At 45.5% G+C, this 20,510-nt stretch overlaps 1 protein-coding gene across 1 annotated transcript in view; it reads left to right on the top strand.

Moving 5' to 3' along the window:
• Positions 1 to 16,587, top strand: part of LOC143942762 (uncharacterized) — a 32,364-nt gene extending 15,777 nt beyond the window's left edge. The window contains exons 4-5 of the mRNA XM_077464153.1: positions 2,015 to 2,086; positions 16,427 to 16,587. Of these exons, the coding sequence (XP_077320279.1) occupies positions 2,015 to 2,086; positions 16,427 to 16,587 (233 nt within the window). The remainder of the gene's footprint in view (positions 1 to 2,014; positions 2,087 to 16,426) is intronic.
• Positions 16,588 to 20,510: the final 3,923 nt, after the last annotated feature.

The raw sequence follows: 20,510 nt of genomic DNA, 5'->3' as shown, positions 1-20,510 counted from the left end.
AATAACTGAAGCTCCTGCCTGTATTTGCATGATTGTCTGTATTGCAATGCTGTCATACGATTGGCTGATTAGATAATGGAATAAATAAGCAAGTGTACAGACATTCCTAGTATATTGGCCAGTAAGTGTGCATATGACAAAGACTTCATTGCTATTAAATGAGTGTACTTCCCAGATAATAACAGTTCCTTTTCAATTTGAGAGTAGGAATTTGATCGCTTTTGTTTTTTGATTTTTCATCAGATTCTATAAAACTGTCCCCTATTGTGATATCTTAAAGTAGAACTTTAGACAACACTTTTTTTTTTCATTTTTGATTTTTTTTCCGTCATTTGTGGCCCATTGTGGGAGATTTCCCTTTACTTCCTGTCCCATAGCCAAACAGGAATTGAGAGGAAATCCCTGCAAATTAAGGGAATTTCTAGGGGACCTCAAGGTCACCAGAATTTGTGTCCCCATTGGAAGATTTCCCCTCTATTACTTTTCTGAGGACAACCCAAAATGTAGGATTTTCTTTTACTTTCAATGACAATAGTAACCAGGACAATTAGAGAGGGTGAATCTCCTTAACTTCTTGTCTACTGGGTATTTTCACCCCCTTCCTGCCCAGGCCAATTTTCAGCTTTTAGCTGTGCCGCACTTTGAATGACAATTGAATTTTTGAGACAGATAGAGCTTTCTTTTGGTGGTATTTAATCAGTGCTGTTTTTTTTTGCTAAAAAAAAAAAAAAACTGATAAAGACCAAATATAAAAAAATAAATAAAGTTTTTCTTAGTTTCTGTTATAAAATTTTGTAAATAAATAATAATAATAATAATAAATAAATAAATATTTTTTCTCTCTCACTGCTGTGTGATGAGGCTTCAGCGATAGGCACTGATAGGCACTGATGAGGCGGCACTAAAGGGCATTGATGACATGGCACTGATAAGGAGGCACAAATATACATCACTGATGGGCACAGATAGGTGGCACTGATATGCAGCACAGATGAGCACTGATAGGTGGCACTGATAGGTGGCACTGTTGGGCACTAATAGGTGGCACTTATGGGCACTGATAGGCGGGAGGGGCACTGATTGACAGCACTGATGGGCACTGATGAACTGGCACTGAAAGGCAGCACTGACTGGCATCATTGCTGGGCACTGTTGGGGCTGCATTGATAATCAGTGCCCTGATTATCTGTACAGGTCTCCCCTGTAAGGAAATGCCACTGATCGTCTCTCCTCCTTACACGCTGTCAGTGTGAGGAGAGGGGAGCTGATAACCGGAATTTCATTGTTTACATGTGATATGATTGGACACAATTGATCACATGGGTAAAGAGCCTCGTCATCGGCTCTTTACTGAGATTGGTGATGCACAATGTCCCAGGGTCAGAGCATATCATCGATCGCTACACTGCATGCTTCGCCCGTCAATTGACAATAGGGCGGGCTGGAAGTGGTTAAATGAGGGCCCATACAGCAAACAAAAAATTCACAGGGGTTCTAATCCCTCTCCACTCCATCCAAAACTAAAATAAAAGTTTTGCCTTCAGTTATACTTTGAAGTATATGCAAACCCAAAATCCACAAGTTTGGCATCATGCTTTACTGTATGAAGACCCCAAATCTCTCCTTTACCTTTAAAAGCAAAAGATCAAAAAAAGAAAAACATTTTTTTTTGATCCTCTGCTTTAAAAAAAAATGTTTACTTCCCCCCTGGACCGGAAGTGATATCATGACTTCTCTCCAGTCCTCCAAGGCCATAGAGGCGATCAAAGACTATCTAGTCTTTGATCCCCTCTGTGACCAGCCAGATGCACTTTTGGATCAAGTCTCGGGCAAGCCGGTGGAAACACTAAGCCCGAGAAAAACACCAGTGAGGGGCGGTGTCTGGGACGTCCCCTCCTGCCACTTCTGACAACCCACTCAGAATGGATTTATGAGGGGTTATAGAAAATGGAAGCTTTAATTTTGGAATGCAAAAAACATAAGCCACATCTTTACATTGTCATTACACTTTCAGGTACTCTAAGCCAGGACAGTTACGCCACACATGCTGCCTCTGGAGAGGAGTTCACGCTTCATACAGGCCAAGGTGAGAAAAAGTGAACAATTGAATCATACTGAATTATGAATAAACATTTATGAGCTGTGGGGTATTAATAAGTATTAGAACTGTTCTTTTCTTCTCTGTGTTTGGTAACATTTATTGGTTAAGTTAATAACAATGTGGGGGGCGTGGCCGGACGTGAAGCTGAGAGGACGTGTGGAGACAGAGCTCCGCTCCACCGTCCGCAATCCCGAGCCATCCACCGCCCTGAGTGGCTCCACCAGGCTGACAAAGACATCTGGAGAGAGTGGAGCTGCCGCGGGAGGGGACCGCGGCGGTATTTTTGCAGTTTTGTGCTCCGTTCGCGTGGCCCGGTCCGGAACCGCGGATCGCCGCCATCTTGCGGCCTACTCGCCGCGGGCGCCTTTCTGGAGGCCGCGGCCGTCCGACGGGAACCGATCCGGAAGCACTGCCGTCCCGGGGGCCCTGGACACCACCAGGAGCCTCCCTGCACCCGAGGCATTCACGGATCCCAGCCGCACGAGCCGCGGAAGAGGACGGACGGCCGCCATCTTAAGTAGGCCTCAGTGCCCAACATAGGGGTGAGTGCTGCTTCGGACTACTGTGCCACCCCATACACTCCCCGGGGGCCAGATCTCCCTGTGTCTGCCACCACCCGGCAATCATTACCCCGCTGACCCTGCCAGAGCCATCTCCCAACACCAGAGGCCTGGGTGGCTGGCCGAAGCCTAGGGGCAGTTAGGCAAGGTCTCGGGGCTCCTCAGCACACCCCCATCTCCCCACTGTGGCCACGTCGGGGTCCCCCCCCGCTAGAAATCCCGGATCCCCTCCGCACACCCTTCTGGCTTGGCACGAGGCTCCCCACAGTGACCTCCAGGGCTCCACCTGTCCGTGACCTGATAAGCACGCTACAATCGCAGTGTCCACCACATCAACGGTTAATGACTCTGTCAATCCTCATATGTTATGCTTAATTAACTTTGCATGACCCTGAGCCCTGTCCAGTGTTCAGCTTCACCGCCACAATTATGCCAACTAAGAAACCTAGATCTCGTTCCACAACTAACAAAGGATCTGGAAAGGGGCCAACATTAACCCATTCGGGCTCCGGATCGATACAGCACTACCTCGCCGCAGGGAAATCGGGGTCGGGCGAACGAGATAACCACGCCAGAACCCCTAAACGCACCTTCTCCCCCTCCTCTCTTGTTGCCTCTGTCCGGGAAAGCTCACCGGCCTCCTCCTACTGCTCTGAGCCTATGGAAGACCCTGAGTCCCCAGGAGGCTCCAACATGTCAACCTTGGTCAGCGGCCTTAAGAAGGAGCTGGCGGGGATGTTCCATGGCCTGGAAAAAGCTATAAAGAAGGAGATCACCGGAGTCAGAGCGGATATGGCGCACATTCTGGATAGAGTGGAGGAGACCGAACTCCGGCAAGACTCGCAAGCCTCAGCTATTAAAGAGTTGCAAGAGACGGTTACACAACTGGCGTTTGCTCAGAGGGCCTCATCCTACAAGCTTGAGGACCTCGAGAACCGGAATCGCAGGAATAATCTACGAATACGGGGTCTCCCAGAAGCCACTGGAGACAATGATCTTGAACCGTCGATCCGGGGCATTCTTAATACGATCCTGGGAAACCCGGTTACTGCACCCCTGCGGTTCGACCGTGTGCACCGAGCCCTTCGCCCCCGCAATTTCTCATCAGACCAACCGCGGGACGTCATATGCCGCCTTCATTTTTTCTCTGATAAAAATGCAGTAATGCTCAAAATGCGGAGTACACCTACCATAGACTTTGATGGGGCCACCATAAGCATTTTCCCAGACCTCTCTAAGGACACGCTTGACCGTCGCAGAGCCCTCAAACCCCTGCTGGATCTCCTTCGCGCTGATGGGATCAATTACAGATGGGGGTTCCCAGCCTGCCTCATTGCCACCAAAAACGGCCGCACCCACACCTTACGGTTTCCAGAGGACCTACCCACGTTCCTGAAGGACCTCAATTTGCCGCAAGTTGATCTCCCAGGATGGCAAGCCCACGTCCCTCAGTTCTCCGCCACTTCGGACCCTCAATGGCGGAGGACCCCGTCAAAAAAACGACGCACGTCCCTTCCAGGATCTACACAAAAGAACGGGTGAATGATGAAGATACCTGCCTTTTGCATCCCTCGATCCGGATCACTTGTTCATCACCTCTTGACATTCATAGCCCTTGTTTGGCCCACACATGCCTACCTGTTGTGAGCGGGTCCACAACCCCTTACGGTTTGACTGCTTGGCACCGCTTTAGTAGACATTAAGCACTTCACCTAGCAGGGGTCCGTGGTGTTTTCAGGGGGGGTTTTTTGCATTTCTTCATTTATCATTGTTATTTCTTTTATTTTACCCCCCCCCCTTTTTTTTTTTTTTTATATATATATGTTATGTGTGCTCCTACCTGTTTGCTAGGCTCACTGGTTCTTAATAGCGGATGAAGGTTTTGGTGGCTGCAATTTTATATGTTTAGTATTGGTATTTTCATGTTCTCTACCTAAGATTCGCTTTGCTGAACACTGGCGGGGCACATTGCTCCCATGTGCCTCTCGCTCAGTAAACCCCCTACCCTCCCCCCCCTTCTGGAGTTGAGGAGAGCGGCTGGCTTTCCTCTTTTGACCCCCGATTCCTGGTTTGAGGACGGGGTTGCCGTCTGCTCTCCCCTTCCCCTTTGGGATCACGGCAGATTGCTGCGTGACATACTAACTGTTCCCAATGGTTTCACGTTAGAAATGATTCTTAAACGCTTATGTTTCTCTTTTCTACTCCAGTTTCTCTTTCTTCCCCCTGTCTTCTCCCTCCTCTCTTACTCCCCCCCCTGGTGGCTTGCGTGGAAATTTAAGCCTAGAGGTAGCACTCTGCTGATGCTATGGCCTCCATAAAAATATCCTCATATAATGTGAGGGGCCTACATGTTGCCGCAAAAAGACACCAAATTACCCGTGAATTGAAAAAGATTGCATGCTCAATTGCCTTTCTTCAAGAGACGCACTTGACGCATACAACACCGGTCAAGTTGACCTCCCCCCAATTTCCGCAATGGTATTACAGTCTGTCAGATACGAATAAAGCAAAGGGAGTGGCCATAGGCTTCAGCAGCAGTGTTCCCTTCCGTCTTGTTGAAATGCTAGCGGATGATCATGGTCGATATCTTTTTTTAAAGGGATTTTTGGGCAATGCGCGCTGCACCTTGGCTAATGTGTATTGCCCTAACAGGCACCAACCTGCCTTCCTTTCTCAGGTTCTCTCCAAATTAGCCCACTTTGCCGAGGGTTTAACTATCCTAGCGGGTGACATTAATATACCTCTTGACCCCAGCATGGACACCTCCCAAGGCCGCTCCCACATTCCATTTAAAAGACTGTCCGCACTTAAACGCAGGCTCCTTGAGCTACAATTGATCGATGTTTGGCGTATACTCCACCCCAAAGACAGGGATTACTCTCACTTTTCTAAAACACACCAATCGTACTCGCGCATTGACAATATCTTTTTAGATCACCACCATCTCCAACTTCTGCAGTCCGCTCATATAGGTACAGCCACTATATCTGACCATGCGCCGGTATCAATGTGCCTGACCATGCCCTCCTTAGCACAACGCTCCAATAATTGGAAGCTCAATGACTCTCTCCTCTCTACCGAGGCTGACGTTTCTGAGTTAGTCTCGCACATGAAACAGTATTTCGCAGAAAATACTTCTCCTGAGTCCTCCCCCTCGGTTGTGTGGGAAGCTCACAAGGCTGCCATGCGGGGACGACTCATCGAACTGGGCTCTAGGAAGAAGAGGGAGCGTGGTTGGCAGATTGAGCAGGTCATTGGTCAGATTGTAGAGTTGGACAAGCAGCATAAACTCACCCTGCACATGGCTCATTTACAAGCCCTCACCCTGAAACGGGAGGAATTGAAAACCCTCCTTGACCTAGACACAAACAGGAAATTCCGACGCCTCGCTCAGTCTATGTATGAGTGGGGAAATAAACCCGGGAGGCGACTGGCAAGATCCCTCAAGGCGACACAAACCAGGTCTTTCATCCCCAAACTAAAACTTCCCAATGGCACTTTGGTGCATGCTACTCCCCACATAGCCGCGGCGTTTCGCGATTACTATGCGGATTTGTATAATGTACAGGGCTCAACGGCCTCGCTCGCTCCGGGGGAAAAACGCAATCGCATACAGGCATATTTAAGAGAGGCCAATCTGCCCGAGTTACCTGCTTCCGCACTTCAGGCCCTAGAAGAGGACCTTACGGTAGAGGAATTCCGGGCAGCTCTGAAGTCGTCCCCCACGGGAAAGGCCCCTGGTCCTGACGGGTACACTGTCTGCTATTACAACACGTTTTGTGATATACTACTCCCCCATCTCACGGCTTACGCCAATTCTATATCTCGCAACTCCTGTCTGCGCACGGAATCTCTCGCGGCCCACATAACAGTCATACCTAAACCAGGTAAAGACCCCACAGCATGCAGCAGCTACCGGCCGATCTCCCTCCTTAATGTAGATGTCAAGCTATACTCCAAGGTCCTGGCTAATCGGCTACTTCCCCTAATACCCAGCTGGATTTCCAAGGATCAGACTGGCTTCATACCTGGTAGAGAAGCCAGGGATAATTCCCTCCGGACAATTTCCCTGATTCAGTATGTCCGACGGTGCTCCCAGCCCACCCTACTTGTTTCTACGGATGCAGAAAAGGCGTTCGATAGGGTGGACTGGGATTACCTCAAGACGACCCTGCATCACCTAGGTCTTGGCCCTAAAATGTTCTACCGCATAACCTCACTTTACTCCACTCCTACAGCGCGTGTCCGCATAAATGGCTCTCTGAGTGACTCATTCTCTCTGCACAATGGGACCAGACAGGGCTGCCCCTTATCCCCGCTCCTATTTGCTCTCACCCTCGAACCCTTCCTGTCCACAATTAGGCATAACATTAATATCCATGGGGTTCAGGTAGGTCCCACGACCCATAAATATGCAGCGTATGCTGATGATATTTTATTTTTTGTCCAGAAGCCCCGTATTTCCCTGCCTAATCTGATGTCGGCCCTCTCTACCTACCAAACCCTCTCCAATTTTAAAATTAACTTTTCGAAATCGGAAATTCTAAACATTAATCTCCCCAGACGGGAAGCAGATCTACTGCGGCCCCTCTTTCCTTTTACATGGGTTCAGCGTCATATGAAATATCTAGGAATCAACCTCACACCAAATATTCACTCCCTTTTTCGATATAACTACCTCCCACTACTCAACAATATCAGAGAGGACCTGAGAAAATCGAAGAACCTTTCACACTCCTGGCTAGGGAGGGTTAACGTTGTTAAAATGAACATATTGCCCAGAGTCTTATTCCTATTCCAAATGATCCCCATGGGGGTACCCATAGGTTTTTTTACAACAATACAGACCATGATCTCCCGCTATGTTTGGAGGAACAGCCATCCCAGGGTATCTAGGGACGTTTTATACCGTGCCAAAGATGCTGGGGGTCTGGCTCTACCGAACTTTAGGATGTATTACCATGCAATTATACTCACCAGGATAGCAAATTGGAAGTACGCGGTTAACACCAAGCTGTGGGTGGCCATGGAACACTTTTTATCTGGGGCAGACCTCAGAGTTGCACCGTGGATCCCTCGTGTTCACAGACATCTCGGTACTGAAACCTCCTCACTCACTTCCTCCACCTTTGCTGTTTGGGACTACTTACACAAACGGTTCTCCTGGTCTTACAACTCCCCTCTAATGCCACTTCTCCACCAACGATATTTTCTACCGGGTCTACTAGATCCAGGCTTTCATGCCTGGTCCTCGGATGGGTCCCTGATGCTGCACCAGGTCCTCCGGAACAATGCCCCTAAACCTTTGTCAGAAATACTCGGCGCCAAGCCGATTACATTCCTGGACAAGTGGAGGTACGTTCAATTACAGTGTTTCCTGCGGGCCCTGCCCCGACCACTGAGAGACTCCGAGACTTTAAATGAAATTGAGGTAGTGTTTTACCCCAAGGATCCTCCCTTGCATTGCATTTCTTTGTTCTATAAGGCCCTCAACAGTCTCCTCCACAACTCATTCCCGTCCTTTCTGGCCTCATGGGAGAAAGATTTAGGTACCAACCTCACTGACCTACAAAAACGGAAGGTGCTACAACTAACCCAGGTCTCATCCATCGCCTCCCAAATAGCTGAGGTTAACTACAAATTGCTCACCAGATGGCACTACACCCCTGTGAAGTTACACAGGATGTTTCCTGACAACTCCCCGCTATGCTGGAGGAATTGTGGGTTCCGGGCCTCTCATGCACACATATGGTGGTCATGCCCCATTATTAAGCCGTTCTGGTCGAATGTCATCCAGATTATTCAACGTATTTCTGGCACCCTCCTCCCTGATGAACCCTGGACCATTCTCTTCCATGCTACTACAGACCCTGTGGGCCGATACAAACGCTCTATCATCCCACACCTGCTGAACACAGCTAAGGCACTGATACCTGCCCTGTGGGGCCAATCAAAGATTCCGTCACTGAAAAGTTGGATGCGTAAAATCGAGGCAGTTTACCTCATGGAGGACATCACTCATGCCAATAAGAATTCCTCGCAAAAAACCCTCTTGACTTGGTCTTGTTGGAAAGAATTTACCTCCACTACATTCTACGCAGATATCTTAGCGCAGCCCCACTGAGCATCGCAAACTAAGTCTCTACATGCCACCACGCGAGCCACCGTACCCCCACCCTCTTTCTCCCCTCCTTGACCCTCCTCTTCTTCTCTTCCCCTCCCCCCCCCCCTTTTTACACTCTCTCGCCTTTTTCTGTTATTTCTCAGTTTCTGTGATAGACAACATGATACCTGGTCCTTGAATCAGGGCTGTGTACTTTGCTCATTATCTCTTGAATGCTTTTCGGTTTTTTTTTTGTTTTTGTTTTTGTTTTTTGTTTTTTTGTTTGTTTTTCTTCACTGGCACTTCCGTTATTGCTTTACTGTGTTTGCCCTAAGATGCTCTGATGCTAATTACTAATCCTGTCCCCTGGTGTATGGGACTGGGTGCTATATGTGGATTTAACAGTATATGTTTGTTGTTTATCTTTAATAAACATTTATTAAACAAAAAGTTAATAACAATGTCTCCTTCAGTTCATCTCCAGGAAAAAAAAAAAAACTTCTCCCGTTTTTTGTGTCCATTCTGTAGTTTTTTGGGGGGGTTTTAGTACCTAAATGCCCCAAGTAACCAAAACTCAGTCCCAAGCCTTCTTTGATCTACTCTGCAGTTTGGTAGAGGGCAAGAAAGATGTGGGCCCCTGCTCATTGTCTATCAGATGGGCCCATCACTAGAATTCATATGTCCCAACTGTCCCGGATTCCCCGGGACTGTCCCTGGATTTCAAGTAAATCCCGGTTTCCCACGAACCTGAGCTGAATCCCGCAGCAGAGCCCAGTGCTGGAACAAGTTCCGGCACTTGACTACACCTGTCAGTGTGCGCCAGACTGCAGCTAAGACTTGCTCAGTGCCCGACCAGTACAGCCACTCCCCCTCCCCCGCCTGCAAGGACGCCCACTTGCTCCACAGAATGGAAGAGGAGAGGAGGCTAGATCTGCTGCACTTCCTCCCCACGCCCCCCTGTGTCTGTGTCTGCACAAACCCCAGCGTGCAGCCAATCCTGTGGCTGTGAAGTGATTATGTGTGCGGGAAATTTGAAGCAGTGCACACAGTGTCATTGCCTGAGACTCTGGAGAACAGCCAGCCTTGGTTGAGTGACTCCCCCTCTCTCCCTTTCTTTCATTCCATAGTGATCCTTCCTGCCTTCCATGTACCATATTGATCATTGCTGCCTTCCATGTTCCATAGTGATCTTTCCTGACTTCCATGTATCATAGTGTTCCTTCCTGCCTTCCATGTGCCATAGCGATCCTTCCTGCATTCCATGTATTATAGTGATCCGTGCTGCCTTCAGTGTGTCATAGTGATCCTTCCTGCCTTTCATGTGCCATAGTGCTGTTTCCTGCCTTCCATGTGTCATAGTAATCCTTCCCGCCTTCCATGTGTCATAGTGATCCTTTCCACCTTCCATGTGCCATAGTGCTCCTTCCTGACTTCCATGTGCCATAGTGCTCCTTCCTGCCTTCCATGTGCCATAGTGATCCTTCCTGCCTTCCATGTGCCATAGTGCTCCTTCCCACCATCCATGTTCCATAGTGCTCCTTCCCAACTTCCATGTGCCATAGTGATCCTTCCTGCCTTCCATGTGCCATAGTGCTCCTTCCCACCATCCATGTTCCATAGTGCTCCTTCCCAACTTCCATGTGCCATAGTTCTCCTTCCCACCTTCCATGTTCCATAGTGCTCCTTCCCACCTTCCATGTGTCATAGTGCTCCTTCCCACCTTCCATGTTCCATAGTGCTCCTTCCCACCTTCCATGTGTCATAGTGCTCCTTCCCACCTTCCATGTTCCATAGTGCTCCTTCCCACCTTCCATGTGTCATAGTGCTCCTTCCCACCTTCCATGTTCCATAGTGCTCCTTCCCACCTTCCATGTGTCATAGTGCTCCTTCCCAACTTCCATGTGTCATAGTGCTCCTTCCCACCTTCCATGTTCCATAGTGCTCCTTCCCACCTTCCATGTGTCATAGTGCTCCTTCCCACCTTCCATGTCCAATGGTGCTCCTTCCCAACTTCCATATGTCATAGTGCTCCTTCCCACCTTCCATGTTCCATAGTGCTCCTTCCCACCTTCCATGTGTCATAGTGCTCCTTCCCACCTTCCATGTTCCATAGTGCTCCTTCCCAACTTCCATGTGTCATAGTGCTCCTTCCCACCTTCCATGTTCCATAGTGCTCCTTCCCACCTTCCATGTGTCATAGTGCTCCTTCCCACCTTCCATGTTCCATAGTGCTCCTTCTCAACTTCCATGTGTCATAGTGCTCCTTCCCACCTTCCATGTGTCATAGTGCTCCTTCCCAACTTCCATGTGTCATAGTGATCCTTCCCGCCTTCCATGTGTCATAGTGCTCCTTCCCACCTTCCATGTGCCATAGTGCTCCTTCCCGACTTCCATGTGTCATAGTGATCCTTCCTGCCTTCCATGTGTCATAGTGCTCCTTCCCACCTTCCATGTTCCATAGTGCTCCTTCCCACCTTCCATGTGTCTTAGTGATCCTTCCCACCTTCCATGTGCCATAGTGATGCTTTCCACCTTCCATGTGTCTTAGTGATCCTTCCCACCTTCCATGTGTCATAGTGCTCCTTCCCACCTTCCATGTTCCATAGTGCTCCTTCCCACCTTCCATGTTCCATAGTGATCCTTCCTGCCTTCCATGTGCCATAGTGATCCTTCCTGCCCTCCATGTGCCATAGTCACCCTTCATTCCTGCCTTCTATGTACCATAGTGATCCCTCCTTCATTTCTTCCATATAACAGTGATCCCCTGCTCTCTCCAGTCTCTCTCCCTAAGGATTGGTTCACACTGGAGACTCCAGCTTGTGGCACAGCAATCAAAGCATATTTTATAGGTACAAGGAAGCCCAGGTTTTGTTTAAGCCCCTCCCACTATCATGTTGGCCACACTCACTTTTTGCTGTGGCATGCAAAGCATACCGCAGGTCACCGTCCCCCTGAAATGTCCCTCATTCTCAAGTTTAAAGGTTTGGAGGTATGCACTAAATCCTCACATGGTCCAATGAGGCCAAGCAAGATCGATTAAAGAGAATGGAGAGCAGTTTCAGACCACCGTTCACCTCTAAAAATGCCCTGGAGATCACGTGACAGTGGATTCAGGTATGTTTTTATGTTTTTTATTTCAGCAATGATAAAAAAAAACAAAAAAAAACGGATAAGATGGTGTGGTGACACCTTTTGAGGCTTTACGTTTGAAATGGAACCATCTACTGGTATAGAGCACAGATATCTGTATAGTATTATACTTTGTGGTTTACCACAGGTTGCAAAATACCCTTTTAAGAAAGGAACAAGCTTCGGACTGTAGTGCCGCGTGAAGCCACAGAGTCACGTGATACTTCATTAAGGCATTCGGCAGGAAGTTTGCAGAAGAAAAATTTCCTACCAACCTCTATACACAAAAATACTTTAAATGATTCTGTAAAAGAGGGTAAAAAATAAGGGAGATGTGTAGACTGTGGTGACCCAAGGTCTCAAAGATGCCAAAGCTGTACTAAAATCTTATGTAAAAAATACCCCGCGCAACCAAAAAAAAACAAGAACAAAAATGACAGCTAACACAACAAACAGATAACTTTGTTTCAAGTGAAAAAGGTGCATAAAGTGCAGCGCTAAATTTGGTAAATTAATTACCTAGCCAAACTAACGCCAGAAATCATAAATGAATATAAGTGAATAATAGCAAATTCTGTGACATAAACTATAAATCACACCTATTTATCAAATAAGAAAAAAGTCATGAGTTGCACCAACAATCTCATAAATATAGTGCAATATAAATGAAGCAACAATATTAATCAAAAACTGGTGAAAAAGTCCATAGAATGTGTGATAAAGTCCCCAGTGATAGTCAGAGCCTTGTAGATCTTTAGACCACAAAAAAAATCAAAGACGGGACCCCAGACGAAGTCTATTGAGATGAAACGCGTCGGGAGGAACTCCACTGCCGCCATTGTTTTTAGAAGCACTTGAAATTACTACTTATGACACGATCGGAATTCTCGTCGGAAAAAGCTCTGATGGTTTTCCCGACGGAATTCCAACGGAATTCGGCTCAAGCTGTCTTGCCTACACACGGTCACATCAAATTCCGATCGTTTATAACGCGGTGACGTACAACACGTGCAACGGGACTAGAAAAAGGAAGTTCAATAGCCAGTAGCCAATAGCTTCTGTCTCGTAGTTGAATCTGAGCGTGCGTGATTTTTGGCGTGCCGGAATTGCATTACACACGATCTGAATTACCGCTAGAAAGTTTTTCCGTCGGGAAAATTGAGAACATGCTATCAATTTTTGGCTGGCGGAAATTCGGACAGCTAAATTCCGATGGAGCGTACACACGGTCGCATTTTCCGATGAAAAGCTCTCATCGGTCTTTTTCTGGCCGGAATTCCGATCGTGTGTACGTGGCATTATAATGTAAGTGTACTACTTTTAATAAACTTCATCAGCTATACGGAATTACACTATGTGGCCCTTTTTCTATTTCTCCCATTAATTGATTGCAAATTGATATCAACCGTCTTTGTATGGAGACGGATTATCCATAAGTTTGGGGACGCAGTTTCGGCAGGTCACATCCCAGCTGTCAGTTGACACCATAAAGCCTGATTGACTCACAGAACGTATGTTCTTTTTGAGTCTGAACCCTCCGGTAAGCCTGCAATTTTATCGGTGGTGGTGCTGTTACATGGGTGGTCGCAAGCTCAGTTTTTGTGGTCTAAAGATCTACAAGGCTCTGGCTATCACTGGGGACTTTATCACACATTCTATGTACTCTTTTACCGGTTTTTGATTAATATTGTTGCTTCATTTATATTGCACTATATATATGCCCTTGTACACACGGTCGGACATTCTGACAACAAAATCCGTCGGATTTTGTCCGACGGATTTAGTCCAAAACTTGTGTTGCATACACACGGTCGGACAAAGTTGTCGGAAAATCCGATCGTACGTAACGTGATGACGTTATTTCATTAGGACGGGACTACGTTCAGGCTAGTAGCCAATAGCTTTGGTCTAGAAATTTGATCTGAGCATGCGTGGCACTTTGAATTCTCTACACACAATCGGACAAAGTCCGATCGGATCATGTTGTCGGAAAGTTTTATAGCCCAGCTCTAAAACTTTGTCCGTCGGATATTGTGGTCTTTGAGAAGACTTACCTTGTTACAGATAGCTAAAAAGTTCAATGCTGTCAGTCGGAACTTATCTGGGAGGCATAAATTGGTCATTGCTCAAGGAACCCCTAGAAATCTCTAGAAGAACCCTAGGATTTCCATGGAACCCCGGTTGAGAAACCCTATCGTAGAGTGACTTGGTGACGTGCCCCAAGGCTGAGTGTCTATAAAGCTGGCCATACATGTGTAGAATTCTGTTCCAAAAATTTCAGGTTGCTAACAAATATTGTGGACAAATCAATATCAAAATGAGTAGAATAAACATTCGAAGGTGGGAAACATTTTTCTAGTTTCTCATCTTAACTACCAAAATTCTAACAGAGAATGTATTACAGTACATACTGAAAAGAAACCTTGCTTCTAGACATAATATATAGTGAAACAAAAACGAATGAGAAGCTGCTAGCATGCTATGAGATATTTGTCAAAGCCACAATAATTCATACACCGACTGTGCTGCTCTAATCCTATTATGACACATGAAGCACCATCTAGTGGTCATTAAGCTATTGCTGTCACCAATTCTTTTCAGAGATTACAGCAGAACTTTACCCTCTAAAGTAGAACTTTAGTCAGAAAAATAAGTCCTGCTAGATGACTTCAGGTTTGCCCCTTTTGCAGGTATAGCTATGTAAAACATAAAAAATAAGTGCTTGATTTTATTGGATATGTTTTATAATAGAAAGTAATTTTCTGTCTTATTTCATTTGTATAATAAAATATATTAAAAAAAAACCCAGTGGTGATAAAATGGTAGCAAAAGAAAGCTCTGTTTTGTGAAAAAAAATTATATAAATCTCATTTGGGTACAGTGTTGCATGACCGTACAATTACCAGTTAAATTAGGGCAGTGCTGAATAGCAAAAAATGGCCGGGTCATGAAGGGGGTAGAACCTTCTGGAGGTCAAGTGGTTAATATTGCGGTTATTTTATATTTTGTTCTATTTTATATTTGTACACTTGCTGGATTATCGTAGCTCAGTTGGTGTGTGGGAATAACAGAGAATGTAGTTTAGGTCTTAAAAATGTAATGTACTGTAGTGCACAAGGGCATTCCATCACTTATTGAGATCAACGTTTAACATTTGAAGCAATTGCATGGCCAGGGAATGAAAAGTCATACAAAATGTTTTGATTCCATGATGATATCATCGAATGTCTGCTGAACAATTTATGTGCAAACGTTCAAATGAAATCCTACTATTGTATGGCCAGCTTTATTCCCTGAGCTCACAGGAAGTGGGTTGAATTACGATGAGCATCATATAGACCAGAAGATGACCAATGGTGATAGAACTGTGAGTATGCGGGGGGGGGGGGGGGGGGAGAGCACCAGAGCACTGGGATGAATGTAATAACAAATACTGGATTTGGACTTTAACCACTTCAGCCCCGGAAGAATTTACCCCCTTCCTGACCAGAGCACTTGCACTGCGACGCTTTAACTGACAATTGCTCGGTCGTGCGACGTTGCACCCAAACAAAACTGATGTCCTTTTTTTCCCACAAAAAGAGCTTTCTTTTTTCGGTTTTGGGTTTTTTTTGCGCTAAAAAAGAAAAAAAAGGCAGACGATTTTTTTTTAAAAAAGCAATATTTTTTACATTTTGCTATAATAAATATCCCCAAAAAATATATAAAAAAACTTTTTTTTTCCCTCAGTTTAGCCCAAGATGTATTCTTCTTCATATTTTTGGTAAAAAAAAAAGCAATAAGCGTATATTGATTGGTTTGCACAAAAGTTATAGCGTCTACAAAATAGGGGATAGATTTATGGCATTTTTATAAAAAAAAGTATTAGTAATGGCGGCGATCTGTGACTGTGACATTATGGCGGACACATGGGACACTTTTGACACTATTTTGGGACCATTGTCATTTATACAGCGATCAGCGCTATAAAAATGCACTGATTACTGTATAAATGACCCCGGGAGGGAAGGGGTTAAAAACCAGGGCCGGGACAAGGCGTGGGCAGGAGGCTGCCCCTGGCGCAATGGTTTATTGCAGGGGTAGGGGGCACCCTGACCCTAACCCTAAGGGAAAGGGGGGTGCAGTATGGCATCTTTGCCCTGGGCACTGGATGAGGGGTTAAGTGTGTCCTAGGGAGGGAGTCTAACTGTGGGGGGGAGGGGTGGGTGGGCTACCTAGGACATGACAGAGATCACTGCTTCCGATGACAGGGAGTGGTGATCTCTGTCATGTCGCTAGGCAGAATGGGGAAATGCCTTGTTAACATAGGCATCTCCTCGTTCTGCCGCTCTGTGACACAATCGCGGGACACCGGTGGACATCGGGTCCCACGGGCACGGTCACGGACTGGCGGGGCGCACGCAAGCCCACAATGCCGCTTATTAAAGGGGACGTACCTATACGCTCATTTACGCAGCCGTGTCATTGTGCCGACGTATATCGTCGTGCTCTGGTCGGCAAGCGATTAATGAGTTTTTATTTTTTTATTTTTAGGAATTGCCCAGATGCAAACTCCAGTGGATTACACAACAGAGAACACAATACGACTGGTGATATCTGGCTGTGTGTTATTGATCGCTTGCCTTATTCTTACCCATCACATGAAGACTGAAGTGATGAGTCCTTCTACCAATACACGAAGACACCGGAGATAGGGTTGCACCGATATATTGACCCTAAAAATTAAAACAGGTTTATCAACGTTTTGCTGATTGAAAAAAAAGGGCTGATAATGGCCACTGAAAAACGTGCGCAATTTTGCTATGATTTTTATAGGTCATGTGAATAAAAAACTGCAGCGGACCAGTGTGAAGGCATACATAGAATTTAAGGGGATGCACTTTTCCTTGAGCTTTTCTTGATTTTTTTTTTAAAGGCAAAAGCACTTCAAAAACTATTAATTTAAAAAGTTGGAAATAATACAATTATATTAAAAAAAAAAAAAAAAAAAATGTCCATCTTGGTTTTGGTTTTTAGCCATCCTGAATTTTTGGTTTCGGTGCTACACTAACTGGAGATTTACTAGAGTCCTTTAGGCCACAAAATAAAAGGTTGACCAGGGTTCTCCTCATTATTATATCATCGTCTGTACATCCAAACATGTCCTAGCCCCTGTACACACGGTCGGACATTCTGCCAACCAAATCCGTTGGATTTTGTCCGTCGGATTTTGTCCGTAAACTATTGTATACTTGTGTTTCTTGTCCGAAACTATTGCATACACACGGTCGGACTAAGTTGTCGAAAAATCCGATCATTCAGAACGTGATGACGTAATTTCGTTACGATGGGACTACGTTCACGCTAGTAGCCAATAGCTTTGATGTAGGAATTTGATCTGAGCATGCGTGGCACTTGGTCCGATCAAAATTCTCTACACATGATCGGAGTATGTCCGATCGAACCAGTTGGTCGGAAAATATTTCCAACAAGTTGGAAAATTGGGTCCGACGGATATTCCGACGGAATCAGTCCGATGCATACCACACACAGTCGGTTTATCCGACAACACGGTCCGATAGTACACATTCCGAAGGATTCTCCGACCGTGTGTACGGGGGCTTACAGAACATTGTAATCAGGGAACTCTCCTGGAGGGTAACCCACAACAAGAGACTTAATGGACCATTGACTAATACACTTCACCATCCTAATTCTATATCAGAACAAACCGTTCAATTCAACCACATTGGAAATTGTTATAACCATAAATATAACCTTGTAACGTAACTCCACTGTTCACTATGGGAAGATCAGATGAAAACAAACAGCATCGGATCCCATCCGATCCAATCCGCTGGGAGGATGGCGTACGTATCGCTATCCTTCTGTTCTGAGCGGATCTTGACGGACCGGATGGCAGATGAATATCAGTAGTCACATCTCCGCTGACATCCGCCTCCCCATAGAAGTCAATGAGTGGCCCGCTCGGATCCGCTAAAAAACGGACAGGGGGATCAGAGTGGGCCTATTGTGTGAAAGGAGCCTTAAGGCCCGTACACACGATTGGACATTTTCCGATGGGAATTGTTGGATGTGCGCTTGTTGGCGGAAAGTCCGACCGTGTGTATGCTCCATCGGACAATTGTTGTCGGACTTTTCGCCAACAAATGTTGGCTAGCATGTTCTCAAATTTTCCGCCAACAAATGTGCTATGACTTAGCACCGTGTTCGGTGTGAAACATGTCAGCGGCTGTGCCGTTAGTCTGTTTACCAGCCTAGATGCTATGATTTTAATTATATTTTTGAAATAAAGTTGAATAATTCAGAGTGCGGCTATCCAGCTACATCTTTTCTACTGCCAACAAATGTGTGCTGTCGGACTTTTCGATCGTGTGTACACCAATCCGTCGGACAAAAGTCCAAAGTACAAACGTGCATGCTCGGAAGCAAAAGCGGTTGGTCTTGTAAACTAGAGTTCGTAATGGAGAATTAAAATTCGTGACGTGGCAAATTATGAAATCTCCAAATGCAGCGCACAATTCTCTTCTTTTTTAATGGGATAATAATGAAGTTGCTTTGCTGGTGATACTGATGGAGTTATTGCAAACTAATTTTCAAAGGATTTTTTTTCTAGTGATATCAAGAATAATATTATTATGCTTTTTTTGGGGGGGGGGCAAGTTACCACAACACCATTATCCTGTAGTTTTTAAGATCAAAGATACAACTATGTTGGTGTCCCTTGTCAATTGTACATTGTATTTTTTTAAATGTAACTCCCTACTCCCAAATTGTCATTTGAAGTAAAACACACAGCCAAGTATTATTCTCCACAATTTTTTTTATTGTGCATTAAAAAAAAAAAATTAGACACGCTATCTGCCAATAGAACTTAACCACTTGCTTACTGGGCACTTAAAACCTCTCCTATCCAGACCAATTTTTAGCTTTCAGCGCTGACATTTTTATAATTTCTTTCTCACAAATAGAGCTTTCTTTTGGTGGTATTTGATCAGCTCTGCGATTTTTATTTTTTGGTAAAAAAAATGTAAAAAGACCGAATAAAAATAAAATAAAAATTATTTTGTTATTCTGGATGTGATTGTAGCCATATTAGTGCAATTGTGACAGAGAAAATTGAGTACTGTCCGTGATACTTTTTTTATTTGCACTAACATACAATTTTTCAGAACAAGCTTTCGGGTATGTCCCCTTCTTCAAGGTCAAAGTAGTACTGAGTCACAAATTTTTAAGCAGAATGTTAAAAAACAAACCAAAAACACATCTCTGAGGGAAAGGAGAGAGAGAGAGAAAAAAAAGAGAGAGAAAAAAAAAACACATACAAATCAATGGTAATAAAGATAGCAGCAGTTAGTGAGATAAGACAGAGGGAGAGCTATAGAATGGAGGGGGGGGGGGGGGGGGGATGCTAGTCACAGAGGGAGTCATACAACTTTGGTATAAGGTGACCAGATTTTTTAAATGAAATCCGGGGACATATTTTTGTTTAACTAGTAATGGCGGCAATTAGCGACTCTCTGCCCGTCGCCTCACAGCCTGTCAAGTCTTACTCTCCAGGCCTCGGCTACTACTGGGTGGCGAGCAGAGGAAGATCACTCCACCAGTGAAGGCAAGGAGACGGGCAGGTGGCTGGCCGGGACTTGAGCCAAGGCAGAAGAACATGCGAGCAGGAGCGGAACGTGCATGCACCTGAAACTGAAGAAATATTCTCTCCGCTCCGACTAGCACATGATCATCAGGAAGGGCCACAGATAATAAAAAAAAAATAAACCCCCACCGTCTAAGCTAGAAGGAGCGGCAGAGCGGGGGGGGGGGGGGGTGGGGAAGTAATTCTGATTTATTTTTTTTATTCTGCACTGTCTGTCTTTGAAATTGCCCCAGCCCCTGTTCAAATCCAATCCGGGAACAAAACCAGGGACAGACTTGGTTCAGGGACAGTGTCCTCAATCCGGGGACTGTCCCCGGAAACCGGGGATGTCTGGTCACCCTACTCTATGCTTAGTCAGTGGAGATAGGCTCCAATTTTAAATCAGGGCAATGCTGCAAAGGCAAAGACACTGGGCAATGCTGCAAAGGCAATGGGCAAGGCTGCCAAGGCACTGGGCAAGGCTACAGATGGACACTGGGCAAGGCTGCAATGATGGACAAGGCTGCAGATGGACACTGATAAGGCTGCTTTGATGGGCATTTAAATGTAAGTTTTTTTCCTTAAACTTCCCCCCTAAATGTTTTTTTCCTTAAAATTTCCTCCTAAATTTGGGGTGCGTGTTATACGCTGGTGAGTGTTATACGCCGATAAATACGGTAAGCATTTCTCTGGAATTTCCAAACTCATTATATACTCCTTGATTAAAAATCTGATAACATGTTATTATTTATGGTATTAAGGTTTGAACATGCACTACAGACAGAGGCTCCCCCTGCCCCGACCTGAAAGTCACACTTGTAAAGTGCAACTTTGGCAGGCGACTTCCTGGCGATTTGAGTACTACTTGATGTGGCTTTGAAGCAACTTCAGGGAATGCCTGGGTAATCTTCCTGTAATAATGAATAAGTGATCTTGCGGAGTAATAAATGATCACAAACAATAATATAATATAAATGTGCAAAATTG

This window comes from Lithobates pipiens, unplaced genomic scaffold (assembly GCF_037356315.1).
Source record: "Lithobates pipiens isolate NorthernLeopardFrog02 unplaced genomic scaffold, aLitPip1_a1.2 Scaffold_30, whole genome shotgun sequence".
In the NCBI taxonomy this organism is placed as follows: Eukaryota; Metazoa; Chordata; class Amphibia; order Anura; family Ranidae; genus Lithobates; species Lithobates pipiens.
The sequence above is the reverse complement of the archived record's forward strand: the minus strand, read 5'-3'. Positions and strand labels throughout refer to the sequence as shown.